This window comes from Anser anser (assembly GCF_964211835.1).
Source record: "Anser anser genome assembly, chromosome: 4".
Lineage (NCBI taxonomy): Eukaryota > Metazoa > Chordata > Aves > Anseriformes > Anatidae > Anser > Anser anser.
Genome location: NC_139724.1, coordinates 68,013,073 through 68,032,682, shown reverse-complemented (window position 1 = coordinate 68,032,682; position 19,610 = coordinate 68,013,073). Strand labels below are relative to the sequence as shown.

The following is a 19,610-nucleotide window of genomic DNA, read 5'->3' as shown; positions in this document are numbered from 1 at the left end:
GCTACTTTGATTCTGGAGCTAGTTTGATGAGAAGAAGCCAGAGGCTCTTGCTATATAGCAGTTGCCGCAGCAGTCCACCCAGATTTAATCAGATTCTGTATTTGAGCTGGGATCTGGTAACTGGAAAATAACACCTAATACCCCCTAAGAAAATGATCTATATTTTTGAAGGATTTCATACGTTTTAAAGTCTGATCTCTGCTGTCTCAGTGATGAATCTACAAAATCAGAGGATGAGAATGAGATTATTCCTCTTTGCAGAAAAGTTGCAAGGAATCATATTGTAAAGGTGCTCAGGTGCTGTGATAAATAACATAAATTCCTGATATTGTTCATCTCTATACTGACAGGTATAACACTGACCAGAAGCTCTGTGTCCAGAGGATTGTTTTCTGTGCTGAATTGCCTTTTTTTTTTTTTTTTTGATTTCAACTTCCTATTGTACCTGAGGCCTTCTTGCATGTTCTTTTTTTTTTTTTTTTTTTTTTTAGGATGTGAAGGATTACATTTAGACTAGAAACAGGCATGAGTTTCAGGAAGTATGTAGGGTTTGATGGAATGACCAAAAGGTGACTGGGGAAGTGGTAAATTATGGAGAGGGCAGGTCAGCAGCCAAGAGCTCTCCAAGCTTCTTCATAAGCTGGGCACAAATAAATAATAGTCATACCACTGCACCGGCATGTATGATCACACATCTAGGAAGAAGGAATGTCAACCCTAGTCATAAAGTTAGTTCATAAAGTTATGACATTGCAACTGTGCAGTAGTTGCTGCAATGATTCATCAGCCATCACCGTAACTCAGGAACACAAGGGATGACAAATGTTTTTGAGTCAACCCCTTTTACAGTTTAAGTGATATCCTGTTCAAAGAACCTGTTTTCACTCAGGTGGATAATCTCCTGGATTTCCCTCAAGCAATGCAATCAACACTGATATAACTCACGTAGTTCATGATGTCCAGGCTTGGTTGAAAACTCAATCACAAAAAGGTCCTTTCCTTCAAAACTGCGACCTATGCTGTAAGTTGTTGCAATGTGGGAACATCTAGAAGCAGTCTTCTTCAATGTGCTCACCATTTGGGCATATGAATGGTGTTTAAACTGAATAAAAGTTGCTGGCAAGTCTGAAGGCAAATCTTCTTCAACTTCTACTTCTCCTGCAAAGAGAAATTGTAAATCAGTGTTTAAAAACAGAGGATTTTATGAATGCCTATACTTTTCCACAAAATGTCTTTTTCAGCAGTAGAATTTTAGAAAATACATCTGCAGTCAAAATCTTAAATCTATGTAGTACATCCTACGCTGTTTATTTTGGCATATTTTGCTTGCAAAAAAAACATTCTAATGCATATGTACACTGACACATATTTTGCACAATCTCCAGTTATAATTTGCTCTTTGGCATGCTTAGCACATTTTAGTGACAAATTTACAGATTTTTTCCTTTGAATCTGGTGGATCAAATTCATTTCTGATGTGATTCAAAATGTCTTGACTTATTTGGATCTTCTTCTTCTAAACAAAAATCTGTGACAATCACCAATGAGATAATTTTAATGAGCTTGTCAAGTAGTCATGAATTTATGAGTGCATTAAATTTTCAGTTTTTAAACAAAGTATTTCAAATATATAGACAGCTGTCAAAACTGCTGTCACAGAGGGCAGGGTTTATCTAAACGCAAAGCAGCGTCCAGACATCTAGTGCTGAGCTGTCAATCTTGATCTTTGTATATAAGAGAGAGAAATTGAAGCTTCTTGAGCACAATTTACTTAACTGTTTAAAACAAGTGGGACAAAATGAATCACACCTTACAGGTGTTTATAAAGATGACAACCTCAGAGGTTTTGTGCTGTAGACATGTCAACCTCAGTGAGATGATGTAAGATCTGTCATCAGAGCTTTCCTCCTTCCTTACCTCGCAGCTTTGCCAGTGGGTCAAAACATCCTTCTTCTTCGCCAGCAAAAAAGCGATCACAGTCTAAGAAGTAGGGCCAAGCCATGTCTATTGCATCAAAAGCAGGGAGGCAATTTTTTTTCAGGTTTTCACAGACATGCCTGCAGGGCTTTATAACTTTGTCCTTTTCGCACTGCGGGGCCAGCACCGAGCACCCCAGGAGCCTCAGATCTGGATTGCATTCTCCCTGCAGCAAGTTGTGCAGCACACTTATGAGAATGTACTCAGAGCTGTACTCAATCACTTCTCGAGACTTCTGATCCAGGAAATTAGGATACATCGTTTGAGTATAGGCAACATCAGTACAAGAACTTAAAGAGATGTCCACACATTTTGCTATGAAAAAGAGGTAGACATATGAAAAATGACTTGCTTCATCAACACTGAATAGTTCACTGACAAAGTAATAACACATTTAATGAGCTTTTAAAATCATTATTATTCACAGGTAAACTGGAGGCAGTTTGCAATTCACTCAAATGAATCTGACGTTTAACACCACTTGTAGAAAAAAATGATGGAAAATATGCTTAGTCCGGAGATTGGTTGTGAACAATTTGATGCAAGCAGATGTCATTCAGAATTCAAATGGCATCTGATAATTTGCTGGGGCATCAGGGTTGTCTGATCAATAACCACAGCTCTTAAGATAAGATTTATTTTGATAATTCAATACCTAATCACCAATGAAAGGGCAAATCCTTGGCCAGAAAACACTGGAGTACCTGGCCCACATGGGATTTAATTTAACAAGTAGATTGGAAAACAGAAAAATTAACAAAGCCTGGTTTCCAAATGAAAGGTTATCTTATACTCAATTAAATATTATCATATTTAAATTAAGAGTATATAATGAGTTTATAAAATATCCGAGAATCCATAAAAGAAAAAAATCCCTGGTGTCCAATTTGATGAATACTCAGATTTCTTGGAAAAAAAAAAAAAAAAAAAAGGAAGTTGTTGTGGTTTAACCCGGCTGGCAGCTAAACACCACACAGCCGTTCGCTCACCCTCCCCCCTCCCTCTCTGGGATGGGGGAGAGAAACGGGAAAGTGAAGCCGGTGAGTTGAGATAAAGACAGTTTATTAAGACAGGAATATAAGGAATATAAGGAATATAATAATAACAATAATAATAATAATAGTGATAATGATAATAGTATTAACAATAATAATGTGTAAGAAAACAAGTGATGCACAATGCAATTGCTCACCACCCGCTGACCGATGCCCAGCCTATTCCCGAGCAGCCGGCCCCCCCACCCCGGCCAGCCACCCCTATATATTGTTTAGCATGACGTCAGATGGTATGGAATACCCCTTTGGCCAGTTTAGGTCAGCTGTCCTGGGTCTGTCCCCTCCCAGCTCCTGCTGCACCCGCAGCCTGCTCGCTGGCAGGACAGAGCAAGAAGCCGAAAAGTCCTTGGCCTGGTGTAAACACTGCTCTGCAACAATTAAAACATCAGCATGTTATCAGCGCTCTTCTCATCCTAATCCAAAACATAGCACCCTACCAGCTACTATGAGCTACTTAACTCTGTCCTAACTGGAACCAGGACAGAAGTGTATTGATGATATCGGTCTCTCCCCTTTTCTTACCTTTGAGTATGGATTCACTATTAACTTGTGAGATCACATAGACTTTTTCTTTAGTGGTGAAGGCATTAGTAAGATATCTCTCTTCTCTGCTTGGCCACATAAAATCTGTGAGTTGAATATCTCTGAAACTTCAGCCCCTCTGTGAAGTTTGATTGACATTGCCCAAAGCATTCAAAAGTCATTCTGGGTATTGACTCAGACATGCAGGCCCATAAAAGTGTTTACATTTATATTCTCATAAATCTAATATACTTTAAGAAATCGAGTTAAGGGGTGTTAGGAAGCAAAAATGCTCTTAATATTTATAGCCTCAGAGGTAAAAAGGAAGTAACAGATGTCTCAAGATATTACAGTAGTGGGCCTGTGTTTCAGCTTCCTTCTCTTGCTAATTTCTCCGGCTTGTAACAAATGATACCACTGTCATAACAACAAAATTCTCTCCAGTGTGAGAGAGATCATCTCTCTCGGAACTAGACCTACTACATCATCAACATCAGAAATCTTGTCAGAAAATAATGAAAAAATATTAAGGTTTTGAGATTTTCAAGGAGAACAAGAAAAGTCACATCATACCTTTCTGTACAGTTTGGCATTGACCTGCAAATAAAGAAAAAAAAAATAGCATTATGGGACAGCAGCATCCATGGTACCTCATGTTAGGAGTTGCCCAGTCCCACTGGGGCTGCTGCAGCTCCACATACACACACACGTACAAACACACACATGATCCCCCAGTAGCTAGGCTCAGTCTACCCAGTAGCTGGCCCCTGGATCCACTGGTGAACCGGTTGGCTCAAACATTGACACTCACACTGGTCTCTCTGGTAGCTGGTCCAGACCTAGGGCCTCACTGCTAGCCAAGACCCAGGCTCCATGATCTCCTCTCTAGCTCGCTTGGACATCTTGGTCCCTCAGTTACGAACTTTGAGACCCTCCAGTGTCCCCAGTATCCATTCCAGGATCACAGTTACTCACATACCTCTTGTCCTGTTGTCCTGCTAATCCAGCTTGATGTTTACTAGTAATTATACACACTGACATACACACAAAATACGCACACACTCTGGTCCCTCCAGTTGCTGCACACCAGGCACAGTAGGCACTCTGACTTGTGGTCCCAGGCCTGCTGCTGGCAAGAGGAGCCCCATTCACCCACAACCATGCAGAAAAGAGAGACTCTCATCCAGGCAAAGACTTGGAAATGTAGTTTAATAAGAAGACAGGACATACTGCAGTGATCAGGCACAGAGCACGGCCACACAAGCTCACTGACCAGCTGGTCTTTGGCTCAATTTTAAAAAGGAGGACTTGATAATATATATATAAGGTGTAGTTGTATAAGAAATGTGGCCTATGTTTGAAATAGGCATTGTGCTGTGCAACCCTGACATTTCTAGACATATTTAAAAACTATAAGTCATGTGCCTAGGAAATTTCACTCATGGAAATTCAGGAACATAGTTTAGTCCAAAAGACCACAGGAGTCCACTTGTACGTATCAAGATGCTTTACATATTTTCACCTAAAAAATCCATTGGTCCCACATAATGTTGTGTGTGGAAATTTCTCATAAAGAAATAAAGCCTCTGTTGGATGTGAGGGGACATATTTCTTCCCCATACTACTTCATCCTCTCTCTAGCAACTGCATTTTATAATCCATTTAATAACATCTTGAAACTAATTATTTGTCTTCCCAACTACTCTCTCAGGAAAGCTTTTCCAAAAGCTCACTCATCTAATGGCTAGAAATTGCCTTTTAATTTCCTGCCTAAAAGTATTCATGGCCAGTTTATATCCATGTGTTGTTGTGCCAGCATTGTCCTTCAGCCTAAATAGCACTCTGTAATCCCTGGTGCATGCCATCTCCACGTGTTTATGGAGTGCAGTCAGATCCCCTTAGCCTTCTGTTTACTAGGTCACATAAACCAAGCTCATCTGATTTTAAGGAACTTGATTTGATGACCCAGGAGAGTCTTCTTTTGCTCCTGTAGCCAACAATTCTATATTACCCTTCTCTGATTCTGGCAACAAAAGAAAATACTGTTACTAAAGTTGTTTTCATCAGTGCCTCATAGGAGCTAAGCCATTATGTTTAAGCTTTTTAAACATTGAAGGGCCTTGTGATATATTGGGGAATCTAGCTATGTTGCTCTTTCTTCTAACTCTCACTGAGAATACAGGCATCTAGCTCTTTGCTCAGTGAATTGAACGTTTGTCCTCACAAGACCATTTAAAAAAAATATTTTCTATTTTCCTACTAAGGAGAGTTTAAACTTCTCCTCCCAGCATATTTGTTTAAATGTAATAATCTGCATATGTGTTGCTATTCAGCTGATCGTTCTTGAGCCAAAATAAAATCATTATAATGAGAACAAAATTAAGCCTGGAATTTTATCTTGGAGGCAGACATTTAATTGGAAATGAGTCTGGTTCTATATTATGAATTGTCATTGATACACATTATCTCATAAAAGAAATGAAGGATCAGATCTAGCAGAAACAACCTATCTCCAACACCAGCAAGTTCTGTAATCAGCAAGCTGAAAAAAAAATAAATATATATATATAGGTATATATATAGCTATAAAAACTCCTTTCCTGGACTGTTTCATTATGCTAATATCAATAAACAATACCTGGTTCTTTACAAGTGCCTTCTGTCATAGGATTTGAGTATGTTTCCCTTACTTTGGAATGATCCTTCAGTGAGTTACCTACTAAGGTCAAGGCATTTGTAAAACAGCCTCAGCTCATCCAGATCCTCTATGTAGTCTTACACCTGGGAATAATCAAAGGAGATAATTTTGTGCAGTGTTAGTTGGGAAGGAGAAAGGAGCGATCTCTTCTTAGTGTGAGCTCCAGCTATCATCCCTGCTTATAAAATTGGATGTCACTTCCTCCTGGAATCTGGTTAGTTTATATCCTAATGCCATCACACCTGAAGCTACTCGTGGGGCCTTGGACACAAGTCTGGAGTCAGCCAAATGTTCCACAGAGGTGAAAATCTGGTGTGTGGATGGGATCAGCTGGAGTTCAGCCAGGTCCCAGTAAGCAGAGTGATGCTATCTCTGGTTATAGCCAGAGTCATTAGCAGTTAGCAGCCTTCATTACATTGAAGGGTAGCTTAGAAAAGACTGTATTGTAGCTACCCTTATGTTAGACTGGAAGGTTGTGTGCTGTGAGTGCAGTTCTTCATGGGTTCATTTGGGGAGTATGAATGGTCTTTCTACATGCCCTCATGTTTTCTCACAGATAAGAACCATTTCCCCTTTGCCATCTCTGTGACCCACTACAAATGTCCTTTTTGTTTGTCTCACTGACATACAATGATCAAATAATGAAACTGAGGCATACACAGTTTTCCATACCACTTGTTGTGCAGGAGTGCTATACCCATCAGTTAGCTTGACACGTGGCACAAACCTATTTTCAATGGTGTCCCAGTATTCTGCTTATTCAGCTGGAGCAGAAAGGTATTCTGGCAACAAGCTGGAACAAGCAGAGTGAAACAAAGGGAAAATGCAGCAGGCAGGGTCCGGGCATGGTGTTGCTGCTTCCCCCTGCTCTGGCTCTCCAGCAGCAGACTGCTTTTAGCAGATGCTTCTTTCTGCCCAGCTGGCCAGAAGGAAAAGTGCTGGGAAGCAATGGATAGCTGATGGAAGAGACATGAAACTTTGCTAAGTCATATCCTGTAGCTGGGTTCACAAGAGGTCTGGATCACTTTGTGAGCAGGAAAAGAAGTTAATACAGGAGAGACAGACGGCTCTTGTTCCAGATTTTCTGCCGCCTAGTTTCTACACTTTGTAGTTTTTATCATATTTATTAGGACAGGCAATCTGTAAAGCAATATGGCTATTACCCATTAGCAGACATTGCTTTAAGATGATAGATTTATTTTGCAGGTGAGAAACACAAATCCACATAAACAGATACTTTTCCTGTGGCAACTGAAGTTGTTCATCTCAGGATGTGATAAGCAGGGGTAACCTTTCAATAAAGGATAAAGATTTTTAGGATAAATCTATGTTTAGATTCTACGTTTTCAGCTACTTCTTGGCCTGGGATGTTTCTCACAAACTTGGAGCTACTGAGTCTCACTGACTGACTAGCAGCAAAACTGACTCCTAGGTCTTAAACTTAGGTTAAGCCCCACATATTTTCAGCATACCATGCCGTTTTCTCCCTGCCTGCCTCTGCCAGAGACGTCTATGCAGCTTCTGCCATCTCAGAGGCCAGCTCTGCCCATCCTGTGGCACTTCTCTCCACCACAACCCCATACAGGCTGCTATATAATCTAAACATCAGCCACGTCTCTGTCATGTAAACACCCACAAGTGAAGCAGCTTGAGCTTCCAGGTTATCAGGAGTTAATACAAATATAAGCAAGAGAGAAAAGGTCTGGCACAAAGCAAGCTTTAAATGCGTATGTGTGCTGATGTGGTGTTTGGACATTTCCTATGTTTCCTAATGCCAATGCTTGCATATGTTTGGGAGGGTGCGGCTCTGTGAGGGCCAAAGATAATTCTCCAGCGCCTGTACTTATATAAATAAGTGTGGATGCACGTAGCTGGGTCAGAGCCTCCCTGCGTGTCTCTCAGAGGCCAGCCCCAGAGCTGCAGCTGCACGCTCTCCTCCTGAAGCTCTGCATCCATGGGCTCTGGGTCCCTGTGCACAGAAATGACAAATCCCCATCCCTACTTGTCACAACATGCTTCAGCAAAGCCAGCTAGGAGAGTTCAGCCTCCCCCTTTCTCTTTTTCAGAAGAAGAACAAGCAATGATATAGAGAGAATTTCTCAGGCCTCCAGATTAACTTGGCAGGCTTCAGTTGCTGCTTCTTGTGTGCTTGAAAGAGCCTAAAGCTCTTCCATTTTTTGAGCAGAGGCTTTCCTGGGCTCAGAGGAAGACAGTGCTGCCTCCTCTCATAGTCCCATTTGTGGGCAGGTTGCTACAGAGAGACCTTTTTCTTCCTGACCTAGAACAGCCTTTTTCAATTTTTTATGTTTACTTTTCTACTTTAGCTTTTCCACCAGAGGTACAAAAGCCCTTTCAGTAGCACAGTTTCTATTTAAGATTATGGATAAAGTCACTTACTGAAGAGGAGAAAAGCCATTTCAAGCTTTCTGAGCCTTCTCTATAATATACGCTTCTGGTTTTAATTTGCAAAAGCAAGCCTGAAAATCTACAATGCAGCACATACATATTTTACTGCCAAGCTTACATTTTTTCCCCTTGATGATTCAGCACTGAAAGCAGAAAGCTGCTGTGATTAACCCTAACCCAGACAATAGAGCTCAACTGCTACTTCCAGTGCCATATCTTGGCTGGTTGCCTTTTCAAGAGCAATGCCAACAGGAGACTCATGTGCTTAAGGATATGGAATAAGCCCAAGGGTCAATCTTAAATTCAAAATATCTAAATCATTCAGTAAGGCTTAGACAATTGCATTGTTATGACTGACAGATTGAACAAGATTAGATGATTTATCTTGTACAAACCAGTAACCCCCTACCACATTTCTGGTTTTCTTACAACATTATTTTAAAGTGGAAGACATATGTATTCATTTTAGCCTGTTTATAGTCAAAGCCTCTGCTTTTCCAAACAAAGCATTTCAATTTCTGATCATGTTAGTATTGCTGTCTCTGCAGTTCTACATAATTCATGGAGTCCATATATGTTGTAACACTGAAAGGGCCAAACTTACTACCAGCCACAAGGTGTAAACACTGTGGGGCTGTACCATTTTGCAAAACATTGCAACAGCACCTGCAAACAGCAAACCACAGCTGGCCTCCAGAGTTTACTCCTGGCTACAGCATGAGAACAAGAGCAGGAAACATGGTAAGGTATCAGAGGGTGGAGGAGGACTGGAGAACTAAAGGGACTAATGGCAGAGAAATGAAGCAGCTGAGTAACATGTCCCAGGTGAAAATAGTCAACCAGAAAGCAGAGGAGAGAAGGCAGCTATATATCTAAGGCACATGTGCAGGGGCAGAAGTGCACAAGATCTCTAGCCACAAAAAAAAAAAAAAAAAAAAAAAAAAGGATTTCCAGGAAAATTGGAGGAGATAGAAGAATAAAGCAGCCCACGTGATTAAATTATTTTTCTGGATACATCAGAGCCTTTGTGAGAAGAGGACTATATTCCTGATATTAATCTTCTACTCTGGCAATTACTATAACTGCCCCAGGAGAGTGATGCTTCTGCAAATGGGCAGTAAGTGGTTTGCAAGATCCCAACATGTGGGTGGTAATACAAACCTCTTTTCAACCCTGTTCCCTCACACGAAGAAGCCTGAAAGCACCTGAAAGAGATTAATGCCTAATCTGCCTTCACTTTGCAGAGCAAAATCACAGCAGGAAGAGACAAGCCGATGTTCGTTATTAATCACCCTTCTTTCTAATCCACCTGCACCTTGGCATTCAGTTAAGCACCCCTTTTTATTGAGGTGAAGGTGTTCCCACCTTGATGATGCTGCAGCCAGCTCTTCCAGGCTTGCCTCTATCACAGGGCTGTGGCTGAAGGTTTCCCCTCAGGCAATAGGAGCTCGTGCAATCTGCAGACCTCAACCCCAAATCTGTGAAGCTGCTCAGAGACCTGCCACTTAGCAACAGCTCTAAGCCAACCTCAACAGTGGCCTGTAATTCTCTGCTGTTTCTGGTTATCCAGATGAAACTCAAATAGAACTGCAGTTATAGGGACCTTAAACAAACTGAGGAAGAGCACAGCTGCCTGTCTAGAAGACTGTCTTGGTGCCTTTAGCAATGGGATTTCCTGTGCCACCTCAGCTGTGTCTGTATGGTAAGTGCTGCTCCAGGGATAACCCCCCCCCCCCCCCCCCCCCGATAAAACCCACTAAATGCCTTCTTCTTTTTTTTTTTTTTTCCTCTTATTACTTTTTGGCCTCAGCTGAGATGTTTTCCCAGTTCTGAGGGAAAACCTACCAGTTGAGAAACCAAAACACAAGAAGAAAACAACAGCAAAAACACCCAGCAGCTGCCAAATTGGCTGAAGCCTTGCTGGGCTGCACATGTGCTGGGACTGCCCTTGAATATGCATTTGTTCTGAACCAAGATGAGCTGGCCATGTATAGGAACCATCTCTCAGTGTCTGACTAGTAAAAGTAGAAGAAATCATCTCAGATATGGGGGATGCTGGTGTTAAAACTATTGTTACAGTGAGAAGGCCGAAGAAGTCAGGAGGTCTCTACAAGTATCTTCTAAAGGATCAAGCTTTTGGCAGGGTGACTGGAGAAAGATGAAACCACCTATGAGGCTGGTAATGGGGAGCTGTGATACTTTTATAGCTTTACTTTGTGATCATATATAGTCTACAGTTCAGTTCCCACTCTCTAAGTGCTTTGACCAAAAGCTTACCTCAGAGACTTTGAGTAAATTCAATGCCATAGGCCTGCATCCAAACTGAGGTTTTTATCTTGGATTCCACAATCTTTCTAAAACATTTACTGAAATATCATTCTGCCCTCTTTAAGCAGTCTATACAGCTCCCTAGCATAGCCTTATCTTTTCAGTAGTTTAGATGTGTGAGATTGTAATTAACATCATGCCTGGTTCTGCTGCAAGTAGTTGAGTTTTGGTTGAATGTGGTATTTTTAATGTTACAAAAGATTGCTAGTTACTTCAACAGGCAACTAAAATCTTAATAACACTTGAATTTTAAAGCCATGGCTTAGCTTCATATTGTCTCCCAAATTGTTGTGTCCTCTGATAACCCTGTAAAACTGAAATAGTGCCAACTAAATCAATGGAGTTACAACAAGATAAACAAAGGGATTGAAATGTTAGGGATTGAAATTGCAATGGACAGACCAACCCTAAATCATTAAGCTCCATTGACATGTGACTGCTGCATCCAAGTGAGATGGTCACTGTCCAAAGGAGATTTAGCAGTCACGAGAAGGGGCAGGAGCCCTATAGACAGATAAGGACAAAGCCCACCAGCCCCACATACGATATTCACAAAAAGCTGACTTCCTGACACATCTGCATGCTCAGCACCTCCTCACACTATGACACCCACAACATTTATGCAATATTCAGTCCGGTTTGAGGAGGGAAGGGTTCTCACACGGCCTGGGCAGCCCAAATGGGAACATAGTAGCTGTTAGCCCTGAACAACCCCAAACTGGCTATATGACAGGAAAGGTGATGTCAAGAAATGCTAAAGGGGATTAATGATTAGTGCTATGGAGTCTTTCTAGCAGCCTAGATGTGTCTCACAGCAATAGATTTTTTTTTTTTTTTTCGCAGGTTTTGCTTTGTGTGTTTACACACCCATACTTTAGAAACATCTAAGAAAGTATTCTGAAGAAAACTTCATCTTCAGATTAAAATCATGCATAAACTATTTCAGCAGTAAAAAGATAGATCCACAGCTTATTTTTCGATATAAGCTTACTTTTCCCATGTAAGCAGTGGTTTCTGATCCCATTTCCTGTGTTAAATGTAGCCAAAGATCAGTGTTGCTGAAATATTAGTGTAAAAAATACTGGAGCCACTGGTGGAAATCCAAACAGCTCACATGACTTGATGATAAAATCTGGGTTTACGAGAGCTGGAATTTCTTGTCTTGTGAGCATGCATGATGTAGTTCTGCATTTTTTTGTTTTGACAAGACTTGGACACATCCATCTCAATGTGTCCAAGCAGGCAAGGCTCCTACAGCTTGGGCTTTCCCACACGGGTGTCGTGGCCACACTTCTGAACCATTTCTGCCCATGCCAGGTACAGTGGCGTAAGGGACCCAGGTGGCACCGCTAGCCCTGGGGTCAAGGAGCAGCACACAAGCAGCTGGAGAAGCTCTGTCTGTGTGAGGACAAGGGCATGGTTTCAGCAGGAAAAAAAAAAAATGTGTGCAGCAGCTGAACTAAAATGTTCAGGTCCCATGAAGCTGGGGCCAGCCTGAAACTCGTGGAAGGCAATGACATTTCCCTTTGTCACTTTGCAATGAAGCAGGGCATACTGTGGAGATTGGAACGCTGGGGAGGAGAAAAGCATAGTGCCTGCATATGAAGCTGCTTTTTCAGTCAGTCTGGCTTTCCAGAAGGTCTTACTCACTGCTGTAGCTTAGGGAGCTCCTTCCCATCCCCAGCAGTTAATCTCAGAGACCCTCAGGAGGGGACCAGGAGCAGAGCCGGGGGGAAACACCAAGGGACTGGGAGAGGAGGTGGCACGCTGGTGCCAAGCTGCTCTCCCACCTCAGCAGCTTCGGTGACAGCCTCACAAGTGACTTCTAATGAGCTGTCCCACCTAACCCCAGAAAAACTTGAATTATGGAGCAGGGGATGGATGCAAGGCAGCTGCTCAGGCATCCCGTTTGCCTCCAGAGCCGCCGTGCCTGCCCAAAGCCCACACGGTGGCACCCCGGGGCCAGCTCGCGGGTGTTCCCACCGCCCTGCCGAGCTAAATCAGCTGCCTTTAGGGTTTCGAGGCATGTGACCTCAGCCCGCTTCTGCTTTGTTTTGATTTTTGCTCTCCCTGCTGAGTTTAACTCATCCCAGCCGGAATGCATCAGTATTCAGAGAGGTGCGTGACGCTCAGATACAGCAGGAACCTGTGCAGTTAGTTCCCCCCGCCAAAGGCTGGCTTCCTTTAAGGCAACATGCCAAGCTGTGCTTTTCTTACCCAAACTACAGGCTAAAAGGCCAGTAAAACTCATCGGGGTCTGGAAGTTCTGACCCCAGGGGACACAGCACACACCTGAGATGGGATCTCTCCTCTCTTAGTGCTGTGGTCCCCAGCTGCTACTCAAAATGCTCTCCACATGCTGTACGATGCCTGTGCCATATGATAGTGATGCCTTTGCCACACATTAGTTAGTGTCCCGTGTTAGTGAGTGTCCTGTTGTAGGGCTGGATGACAACAACCATCTTGTTATTTTACTAAGCAGGAGGGCACAAAGCATTTTGAGAGGACCTTGGTATTGTTAGCCTAGTTTGGGATTGATTTCTTATTAAATAATAATAAAAAAAAAAAAGTCACAGCAGAGCAAATATCACTGAGAAGCCTGCAAAAGCAGCTTCAGGCTTGCTGTGAGCCAGTCGGGGGCACTGCTTCCCTCTGCCCCCTCTCCTGCGTGAGCAGCTCGGGGATGCACTCCTGCTGCAGGGCACTGTGGCTCTTGGGAACTGAGATCCACCAAGATCTGCACTTGCCAAAAGGGAGGCACTCCCAGCACTGCAGCTGAAGGCATAACCTACTGCTGCTGGGTATTGGACATGAACAGGTTCAGCATTTCAGTCCCCTCTGTTTTCATGTCGCCGTACATGACATTACCTCCCCTTTGGAAAAGGAAGAGGAAAGCTGGCAGGTCTCTGCATGTCCAGGTTGCTACTTCATTCCTGGTCCAACAACCCTTAATCTGAAGTGTTCCCCATTCTCATACTGCACACCCTATAATGATGCTGTCAGCTCACTTTCCCTGCCATCAGCCATCCTCTAGAACCATATTCAGCAGTCCAGCCCTTCCATGTGCAAGCTGTGTTTCCATCACCTGCCTCTACTCACATCCTTCCCTACAGAGATCACAGTTGCAAACACAGAAAACAACCTGCCACAGAGTTAACCCTTGATGCTCCCTGTTTTTGCAGCCACCGGGATTAATAATACCCCAGAGCATAACTTTGATCAGCTGGAGCAGAATCAGAGCTCTCTGAGAAAGGGCATGCTGCAAACCACACAGCCTCTTCCTGTAATTGGCCGTAAATAGTTGACAGCGCTTCTCTTTGTGCAGCTTTATCCAGAAATAAAATCCCTTCAGGCTGTGGTAGACCTCACTTTGATGTTCGTGGGAACAGCACTCTCAAATTATACGCAATACATGGCACATGGGTTGCGTTGTGTAGCAGTTCAGTGTCAGTGACAGTCTATGGCTTATATTTAAGAACTGAAGCATAGCTGAACTTCCTTGGGTAACAAAAAGGTCACTTGCACTGACTTTCCTGTATTCCTGTAAACTCTTTTTCTGAATCATTTTGAATTTGAACCCTCTGAAAATAGTTTTCCTGGAACTGACCTTGTCACTACACTGGAATTACTCCACACTCACTTCCCCACTGTCTCCACATAAAAGAAATCTGAATTAAGCCCACTTGGTAAAAAAAACCACCACATATTTTTAAAAGTTATTCAATATTCTTCTTTATTAGTCAACTGGTTACTGAACCAAGAGCTTTCAACTCATTTAGCAGTATGTTCCTATCTCACCTCTACTCTAATGGGCAAATCTGTCCTTCCAGCCAATCGATTCATACAAATTCCACGTTGCTTATAGCAACCTACAACACACCCTCCAGCTGTCACATCCTAATAAATCTTCTCATATTTTGGACTTGAAAAAAAAAAAAAATATAAGTGACCTAAAGCTGAACGTAAGCAGATTTTATTAAGCAGAAAAACATACACAAGGTCGAAAGTTCACCTTCCTGCAATCTGACTGCCACATTCTTAGAAGGCAAGGCCAGAGATGGGGAGAACCCACGGCATTCCCCAGACACAAAGGGGGACCCTACTGACAGGGGACTCTGTAATTTGACAGAAAGACATATCTGCACATGGCCTTAAAAGAGAGTGATGGGAAAACTTTACATTCCCTTACTTTACGGGCTTGCTTTTCTGTTTCAGAGCCACACTGCTGCCTGCTTTCCCATCCATGCTTCCTAAGCACAACCCCATTTTCATCACAGGGGTGCTGCAGATTCCCAAGGAGCTGAACCCCCATCTCTAGGTAGGGGTGATAACTGCCTCTCTTGTCTTGAAATCTGAGCCTTTTTCTCTGCTCATCTGCAGTAGAAGGAAAGAGAGGGGAAAGGGGGCTTTTGGGGTGGTTATCCTTACCTAGGGTCTCCTGGCCAGTTTCGCAGCGGGGCGCCGGCTCTGTGGCCCTAAGCAGCCCGGTGAGGAGGAGCAGGACCCTCAGAACCATGCTGGAGCCCCTTGTGCAGGCAGCACAGTGATGTGGCACTCGCTGCCTGATGGAGTGGCTCCTCCACTTGGAGCCTCAGCACGGCTCTGGCTCTCCAAGCCGCGGAGGAAATCAGTGCACCGCGAGGGCATGCCCACGTCTCACAGCATATGCAGTCCAGGCGTCAGATTTCAGCTAGCATTTGAGCTTGGAAAGCAAAAGGCTTTGAGGCAGAGAGGGAGGAGGAATGAGCTCTCCCTCCCCTCTGCCTCCCCACAGCCTCCCTGTTGCAGCCTGGTTTGTAATTTCATTAGCAGTGTGAGTGAAGGGGGGTCCCCGCGGGGATGCGCTGCTTCGGCTCGGGGTCCCACACGCTGGTCTTTGGGCAGTGGTTCTCCTAAGGGAGAGGGGAGCTGCATTAAAGCCTGTAACACTGCAGCCAAGAGCGACTGCCTGAAGAAAGCAGGGAAAAGAGGCAGAGAGAGAGAGAAAAGGAGACAAACAAAAGCAACTTTCTTCCCAAAGAACGGTGTTTCATAAGCAGTTTAAACTGTGAGTTTAAAACGCAGCATGACAACGTAGGGAATCCAAGCTGCATCTCCTCCAGCACAGCAAGATTGGGAACCCACTAAGTGGGATCCTCCTCCACAGGCTCCTCCTGGGCTTGCCAGTTGCTTAAGATAAGATCCAGTTTACATGAGTAAACTTGGAGGGTTATAAATCTTTTCTATTCCTATTAAAATAAAATGAAAGAAAAAAATCCACAAAAATCTAATCCACAAAAATCTAGGGAATATAAAAAATAAACAATATGTGCTTTAACTGGATAGCTGTTCTATATTAAATGTATTTAAAATTGATTAATTATTTTTTGCTATTTATTTTTTTAAACAGACAAATGTATAAAACAGGTATAATGGCAAAGCGTGCCTTAGGTAGGATGTGAATTCCTTCCTTTTTTTTTTTTTTTTTACCTACACATGAAAAAAATCTTTTTTTTTTTTTTTTCCATGTGTATCACAGGAAAAGGATTTTTTCTTCAAAAATCTGGACTACAATAGACTAAAGTACCCTGTCTTTCCAGGCAGTGAATGTTCCCCTGAGGAAGGATACCTGCTTACACATAAAAGCAGAGAGCCTCGCCTTGCAGTTAGAGCACACCGACTCCCGCTGACCACTATCAGAGGGATCGGTAGGGAGTTACGGTGCTGTATGATAATGTAATCAAATGAACCACCCTGCAGGGGAAGACACAAAACAGGCTGACAGGGCAGGAGAACACTGTATGCCTCTAAAAGTAATTGATGCCTCATCATGTTAGGGGGGTTATGCTAAAAGAAGGATTTGGGAGCTCAGCGGTAAAGGAAGTCCTCTGCTGATGAGTTCTGCAAGGGAGGGTGACTTTTCTTACCTCCAGTATTTCCTACTGCATCTGGAGACTGCAGAGCCTGCCCTGGGAGCAAACAGCACCAAAGCCCATCAAGGCTCGAAGAACCAACTTCTAAGGAGGAGAATAGAATTTGGCAACCCTGACCATACAGCAGTGCACCTGGGCTGTCACCAGCACAGTCCTGAAGGGTCTCCAAGGGCAGGATGTGATCCACCTCCTGCCCAGCTCCCCAGCACCCTGCAGTCAAGCTGCTTGGAATACCAATCTGCCACGTTCATGCTTGACATGCTCAGGATGCATGTGAGCCCTTGTTGTGCACCTGGGCTGTCATTAGTATTATGGGATGCCAGAAGGGACTTCAGAGGCCATGCAAAACTTATCATGGCATGCCTAGGTGAAGGGTCAAAGGCAGTGAAAGGGAAGAACCAGAGTGGATCAGCACAACAAGACAGAGAGGAAGGAAATAAATGGGGCAGCTTCATGAAAGGAGGCTACCAGCCTGTGCACTTATGTGACTGAGCTCTGTACCTTGTCACTGCAGTCTTGTCTACTATCATATTAAATCCTGCCTTAGCTACTCTTTTTCTTGTGCAATCTCCCTCTCTATCCTAGACATGAGTGCTGAAAGGTCAAAGTGCCTGGAAACAGAGAGACCAAGTTATAGTCTGCAAGGTCTGGGCATCAGCAACTGGAAAGACCTGTATGTGTTTATATTTCCCAAGTGAATATAAACATCCATCCATGTACGTGTATGAATAGTTTGTTAGCAAATGTCAGTCTGGATTAGCAGGCAAGAAGGAGAAGACCCACATCTGGAAAGACTCAAGATCTGAATCAGTGGCTGAGTGAGTGACCCGGGGCATGGACTGAGAGCTTGTGCTGGTAAGTGAGGGATCTGTGAATGTTGGTGGCAAGCCAGAGGATGCAAGCACCTGTGTTTTCACTAGTGAACCAGAGGGGGAAGAGGACTGGGCTCTCTGCATTTAAATTTCTGAGCGCTGTTTCTGCGGGGCTTTGTCTGGCAGCATGCATGTGTGTGTGCAATCCACTGTTGGAGATGTGCTCAGCTTTGCTGCTGGCTGAGCCTGTAATTGGGAACAGCAGCAGCAGTCATGAGCCTGGCACAGAGAGACCCCTGGACATCAGAATGCAGCTGGGTAACAAGAACACCCATGTCTCCCAATAACCTGGGCCTGGCACCCACATCCTGGTGCATCACATCCTGAACAAACTCCACTGCACCAACTAAACAAAACCCTCAGCTGCTGACATCAAAAAGTTTTGAATTTCTTTGTTTTGCAGCTTTCACGGACCTTTTACATTAAAACAGTAATTCCATTTGGTAGCAAGATAAAAAAATATGGCATTAAGCAGGGTAGATGGGGCCTAAGCATGACATTAAGGTAATTAGCAACACAGGTAAATTTATCAGTTTGTCAACGTTATCAATTTTTTTTCCCATGTTTGAATACAGTAAATAAAGTACAGAGAACAGAAAACCAAAAAGTGTTATTTTGTTTACCCCTACAACATTATCTGTTCTTTTCCTCCTTTTCAAGGGATTTGATCCCAAGCTTTATAGTGGCTGTGAAGTTTTTTCCATTCCGCTGGGCACAGTCACATCCTCTGGGTCATCCTTTAGACCTGCATCTTTCTGAGGTGGATGGTAGTTCAGCTTCTGCTCCCCCTATCCATTCAATATTTCCAGACAGTCAGAATTTCTACCTTGTTTCATTATTTTTCAGCCCCATTAATGAAAAAACACTAATTAAACCCTTTAATTAGCGCTCTATATACAACACTTGTCCTTCTCATATGTTTGTTTTGTGTCAACACTGAGTATATCAAATGGCACTACTAACAGGTATAGAATAGGTACACAGTTGAAACCTAAAAATATTAAAAACAGGTAGGGAAAAGATGGTTGGGAATATGGGAATGTACTTACCCATCTCCATCATATCACTTCTGTGTTTTATCAACCTTGTAGGCTTTCCAGGGAGCTGACATTGAGTTGTGGCTTATGATATATTTATCCTGATTCTAAAACAATCTTACAAATAATAAAAATAATAATAATAATGAACAAAGAAATCCCAGAGTTACAGGCAGATGTAACAGCATCATCTGGGTTTAATCGTTTGTATTTGAATCACTACAATATCATTAAGTGTTAAGTTAAATACTTTTACCAGATCTTATTGGGGACTACCTGTTTTCTGCTCAGACCTTATCCCCCTATGTCCTGTGTGCTTCATGCTCTAGCAGAGACCTGAGAAAGGTCCACCAGGACTTCTATTTCAGCTTCTAGAGCTAAGTTAAAAAAAGGAATAACGTTTGTTCTTTAAACATATTTTACACAGATGCGAGTTAACTTTTAGCTAAGAGAAATGGCTATTTTACTCTAAGGATGTATAGGATATTCTGCTCTGCATTCATTAAGCAGAGTATATATTTTGGGGTTTTCTTTGTGTCTTCTGGGACCATCTACATTGTACTTGGGGAGCTTTTAACTTTCTCACAGAATTTTTTCAGCCGTGCCTTTCATCTCAACTTTCAATTTGTTCCCCTTATGACCCACAAGATTAAACCAGCTTTAGAAACTACCACACAAACATCCAGAGCCAGAAATTTGATGGAGAGACTAAAAGTAGAGAGTGGAGAAAAAGACCACACAAGAATTTTCTTGTTTTCCTACATTGCAACCCTAAGAGTTTAACCAAGAATGGTTCATGGACT

At 42.9% G+C, this 19,610-nt stretch overlaps 1 protein-coding gene and 1 long non-coding RNA gene across 3 annotated transcripts in view; one reads left to right on the top strand and one right to left on the bottom strand.

Annotated features, from left to right (window-relative positions):
• The window catches only part of CPZ (carboxypeptidase Z), a 34,144-nt gene extending 18,455 nt beyond the window's left edge, over positions 1-15,689 (bottom strand). Inside the window, exons 1-4 of one of the 2 annotated variants that reach the window (XM_083834759.1) lie at positions 15,415-15,689; positions 4,128-4,151; positions 1,918-2,292; positions 946-1,158 (exon numbers count right to left, since the gene is read on the bottom strand). In XM_083834759.1, the coding sequence (XP_083690885.1) occupies positions 946-1,158; positions 1,918-2,292; positions 4,128-4,151; positions 15,415-15,502 (700 nt within the window). In that variant the 5' untranslated portion in view covers positions 15,503-15,689. Of the gene's footprint in view, positions 1-945; positions 1,159-1,917; positions 2,293-3,169; positions 3,191-4,127; positions 4,152-15,414 lie in introns of those variants that run through there. The other variant, XM_083834760.1, reaches the window with a different exon arrangement.
• LOC310898958 lies at positions 10,020-11,695 on the top strand. Its single transcript, XR_014583874.1, has 2 exons — positions 10,020-10,360; positions 10,469-11,695. It is a non-coding gene; the product is annotated as an uncharacterized lncRNA (long non-coding RNA).
• Positions 15,690-19,610: the final 3,921 nt, after the last annotated feature.